Genomic DNA, 4,593 nt, shown 5'->3' on the forward strand with positions numbered 1-4,593 from the left:
CTTATAAGTAAAAGCTAAAGCATTGATCCAGGCTGATAAACCCAACTCCTGATTTCTTTTGTAACTTTTTAAGTGTTACTGTGATTCTCTGTGTGTGTGTGTGGCGCACACTGCTTTTTCTACAAAGCAGCAGGGGCAAAAACCAAACCATCTCTTTCAACCACATTCAGGAAAAACGTTTGCAAAAGAAGAAAACAAAAGCAGATCTGCAAGTACTGTTTATTCAGAGCAGACAAGACAAGGCTGGGAGAAATATCAGTCCTTATCTTCCAAAAGTTTATTTAGAACTTTTAGTTACAGAAACAAAAAATAATCCCTAAATATAACTATATGTAACATATATATACACATGTAGCTCACTAGTTTAACAGTAATGCCAGGATGTCCAGGTGGCAGCACAGCCAGAGTGAACAATCCAGAGAGCGTTTCTAACCAGCCTAAAAAGTCCCAACCAAGTCTCTCCCTTTCTCTCTTTTCTTCTAATCACTGCAGCATTTTTACAGGAATCAGAACCAGAATCTCCTACAGCTGCACAGGGATGGTAATAAAAGTAAAAAGCAGAAGAGATCGGCCGTTTACCCCTTTATCCAACAAAGCGATCTCAGTGGCTTATGTGAGATCTGAGAGGTAAGCCTGACGCCAGAGAGGGTTGTTGCTTGTTGTCTTGTATTTTTATTAATAGGAAGTTAATTATTTTAAGAATGTAAGACAAGAAACTACATAATTAATATACACTAAAGAGCATAAGAGGATTCTATACAATAATTTAGATGTATTAAATAAATAAAAAAATAATAGCAGCCTTCTACAATGCAGGCTACATGTAGGTTTACTTCGGCTTGAAGTACCCTGGTCTTTAGTACACCTACAGGAACAGACTTGCTCCACAAGTGTTTTAAAGAAACATATCTATAAGATACATACGTAAGAGTGTCTAAGGTTAGGATAAACATTTGAAAACACACTTTACCACGGTCTCCACATATCTAATGACCCCATTCTCGGGTTGTTATGGGAAAAATTTGGCTGCAGGACCTGTCTGGGAGGTGCAGCATCAGCCTGGCTGAAACCCGACAGCGACGGCAGCTGGAAGGAATTTTTCAAAGCCTGCTTGTTCTCCATGGGGTAGAAGCGCTCCTGTGATGGGTTTGTGCCCCGAGTGCTCCCTTTAGGGCTCAGGGGGCTTTTTGGCATCAAGAGAGGCTGCTGAGATGGGCTCGAAGACTTTAATGCCGCTTTGCAGGCATCTTCGCCAGACCTGGGTAAGGATTTCAGCAGGTGGTTTAACAGGCGCGCCCCGAGGGTCTTGTCCATCCACTCGCAGGTGAGGAGGAGGTTGTGCACCTCGTGCATGCACTGAATGTACCCGGTGCTGTACCTCTGCTGGGCTTCCAGACCCACTTTGGAGTCGGCTGTGTTGGAGAGGAGGCAAGGGGAGTTGGTGAGCGGGTGAAAGCTGCCCGCTGTGTTCCTGCTTAAAAGCATTCACCAGGTTTCCCAGGTGCACAGGCTCCTGGGGGGCTCGGTGCTGAAGCCGGCTGGGCTTTACTATAAGGTGAATCATTTGCAGGGCGCAGGGGAAGGTGATGCAGGGTGCGAGCAGCCCCCATGTCCTGCTGCCCGCCACCAAGGGCAAAACTAGACCAAAAGACAGAAAGCGGCTCTGGAAGGAAAAAAAACCTTCCGTGGGTTAACCAGTGGCCAGCTCCATCTCCCCATCTAGTGGAGAAAGCCAAACCCAAGCAGTAGCCCAGGCCTCAACAGGTTTGAAAGATGCTTTTGCCAAGCTGCCAGCGGATTAAACCTGCTGGCACCCTCCTGCCCCGGCACTGCCCGCGCTCGCAGGGTGTGGGACCGGGCACTCACCCATCAGCTTGCTGCTCTGGATGTTCTGGAGGTGCTTCACCGTCATTTCGAGGATGTCCGCTTTTTCCAGCTTCGACTGCTGATAAGGAAAGAGCGCAGCAGTTAGAGGCAATGAAGGGTTTGTACTGTGCCCAGTTTCTCAAAGGAGAGAGACCCCCCCAAACCAATCCCCCACCAGCAAAAGGACAGAAAGCAGCACAAAAATGAGCACTTACATCCAGATGAAATGCACCCACAACAGTCTCCTTCAGCTGGTCCAAGCAGTTATTAATCCTTTCCCTTCGCTTCCGCTCAATGAGGGGTTTCCTTAACTGGCAGGGAAAAGAAAAGGAGGACAAAAAATTGCAGTTGATATTTTTTCTTACTCTCCCTGCCACAGTTCAGCGAGGGCAGAGAGCCTTATCCCCTGCGTGAAGCCAGCACAGGGTGATGTGATGCTCAGCAGGGACAAGATACGGATGGAGAGTGTGCCGTCTCCAGCTCTGGCCTGTCCCTTAGGTGGTATCGGGTCTCAATTCTCCCACTTCCACTCATTTTAAGCACAGTTTACCCAAATGAAGCAAACAGAGAGAAATCTTTCTAAGGCAGCAAAAGGAAGCAGAAAAAACACCCATATGGGTTAAACTCAGAAAAAGCATCTTTATAATAAAAGGAAAAAAATTCTCCCATTTCTCCGTGCCTGTAGCCCCAGCACTCATCATTCACGTGCCCGGTGCTGGCCTCCACGCGTGGGGCTGCTGTGGCAGCAGCGAGGACGGGACCTACCTTCCTCTCCTCCTTGGTGCTGGTGAGCTTGTGGGTGCCGCCGGCGGTGGCTGCAGCGGTCATTGTAATCCAGGCTGCCCGACCCGGGCGCCAGGAGGACGGGATAGGAAGGAGGCACTCGGGCAGTGGGTCGCTCCCTTTCCCAACAAGTTCTTTGCTGCTCCGCTGCTCCTCGGCTGTATTTATAACCCAGAATTAGCATGTGAAAGGGTCTTTCCTTGGCGGGACTTCTTTTCCCACACGAGGGGTCGAGCCCGGAGGTTTGTGGCCATCAATCAAAGCTGACAGGTCACTGCTTCTTTTCAATGACCACGCCGGCCCCCCCAAACGGCGACAGATGTCCAGCCTCCGACGCCGGGCTTTGGAGGGCTCTTTTGTTAGGGAAGAAGGGAAGGAAAATGGGCGCGCTCTGAGCAGCTTGCACGGCTCCTTGCTCAATTTGCACAGATTCCCAGGGAGGGAAACAATAGCTGGGAAGCGGTTGAGTTACACCTGGGAAAATGCCTTCTACCCATCTTTTTCCCCTCTATCTCCTTGAAGCGATGCCTCTTTTCACCTGCTAACCCAAGCCCCAGCCATTTCACATCTTTGAAGCAGCCTCTTAATTTAATAATAGAGTACTTGAGCTAGGAGTTCCTGCTCCCAGGAATTATTATTACAAGGTAATGATTATCGATTAAAAACTATTGACAGCAGACGCCCATAGGAAGGTTGTTTCCATCAAATCCTCCAGGGAAAACACAGGAACTTTATTTACCTCTTGGGAACCCAAATTCTCTGTTGCACACAGCTGGATGTAGGAAATATGTAACTCTTCTAGTTTTTGGCTGCTGTGTAGAATTTAATATTAAACTTACAGGCCATTGCAGATGCAAATGAACCTAGAGGTGAGTTAGTTCTGTGGGATTTTTACTTTGATTTTTTCCGCTGTGCTGCAAGGAGTCTTGGGTGGCTTGGGGGGAGGGTGTTTTTCGGTTTGCCCCTCTGAAATGCTAGTGCAGAAGCAGACGGGCCTTTGCAGGAGACTTGGCACAGGATGAGAATGCACTTTTATGCTTCCTTACTTTTGCTTGGTCTGGGGGGAGTATGGAGGCTTTTTTTCATGACTGTGCTTTTGCTTTCTGACGGTTGCTTTGCTAATGAGCAGGATTTGGCAGTGTCCTGTTGAGTCCCGCAGGTGAAGCTCTTTGGGTTGGTGTCGAATGTGTCACCTTATTGAAATGGAGACGAAGCGGCTGCAGCGGTTCAGAAGCACCGTGAGCCGTTCCGACCCACCGGTGGGATTTCCCAGCACCCAGCGTAGCGCCGTGGCTGCAGAGCCCTCTCTCCCCACCTCCAGCCGTGGGTGGGGATGTACCCCAGCGATAAAAGCGAGGACATCGCGTCCCTTGCTTAAACGCTGTGTGGGTGTGTGGTTGCCTGTGTGTAAGTGCAAACATACTTGCAGCATGTCTGTACGCCCTGCTGCCTGGGCTCACCATGAAAACGTGTCCCCAGACATGGTATCTCACAGGCAGAGGTTGTTTGTCAGTCAAATGCGGAGCTGGGGTGCAGTTACCCAGTTTTATAAGCGCCCTACTTGGCAAGGGCTCACAGGGGAGAGCCCGAGACGGGCTGATGTGTTGTTGCGCTGGGAGAGGAGGGGAAGATTAATAACTTGTCCTTTGTGCCAGGTAAAGGGATGGGCTCCTTATCTCAGGTGTGTCCCCCACACAGACAGTGAAAGAAGGTCCCACCGCCCTGTGTGGGAGCCCCTCATGTCAGCCAGCCCTGGCTGCTCATGAGTGAAGACTCCTTTGGTTTTTCAAGCTTTTTCCAGCCCACCCAGGGAAGTGGAACATTGCTGGTATTTATAAGGCATAGCTAAGGCATCTGTGTCGCCACATGACTCCAGCAGCTTGGCGTGGAAGAGGCAGTGGAGCCCTGCACATGGGTAGGGGGTGCGGAGCAGGCGTACCCCTG

General features: G+C 49.7%; 1 protein-coding gene across 2 annotated transcripts; it reads right to left on the reverse strand.

The window, feature by feature from the left end:
- Positions 1–966: 966 nt before the first annotated feature.
- LOC104023671 (transcription cofactor HES-6) lies at positions 967–2,694 on the reverse strand. 2 transcript variants are annotated; one of them, XM_009477518.2, is made up of 4 exons: positions 2,632–2,694; positions 2,082–2,177; positions 1,867–1,942; positions 967–1,412 (listed from the first exon to the last, which is right to left on the reverse strand). In XM_009477518.2, the coding sequence occupies exons 1-4, from the start codon at positions 2,692–2,694 to the stop codon at positions 967–969; spliced, it is 681 nt and encodes a 226-aa protein (XP_009475793.1). The 2 variants fall into 2 exon arrangements, with proteins under 2 accessions (XP_009475793.1, XP_087596912.1); XM_087740786.1 differs by having other exon boundaries at positions 1,867–1,945.
- Positions 2,695–4,593: the final 1,899 nt, after the last annotated feature.

This window comes from Nipponia nippon, unplaced genomic scaffold (assembly GCF_047370975.1).
Source record: "Nipponia nippon isolate SJK-2023a ecotype South Korea unplaced genomic scaffold, ASM4737097v1 scaffold_7, whole genome shotgun sequence".
Classification (NCBI taxonomy): domain Eukaryota; kingdom Metazoa; phylum Chordata; class Aves; order Pelecaniformes; family Threskiornithidae; genus Nipponia; species Nipponia nippon.

Bases quoted from the DNA above. Each gene is read 5' to 3' on its own strand.
- LOC104023671 (XM_087740786.1), bottom strand. From the start codon at position 2,694: ATGACCGCTGCAGCCACCGCCGGCGGCACCCACAAGCTCACCAGCACC. The intron at 1,946-2,081 runs GTAAGTGCTCAT...TTTCCTTATCAG, and splicing joins TGGGTGCATTTCATCTGGAT to CAGTCGAAGCTGGAAAAAGC. The intron at 1,413-1,866 runs GTGAGTGCCCGG...TCTCCAACACAG, and splicing joins CCAGAGCAGCAAGCTGATGG to CCGACTCCAAAGTGGGTCTG.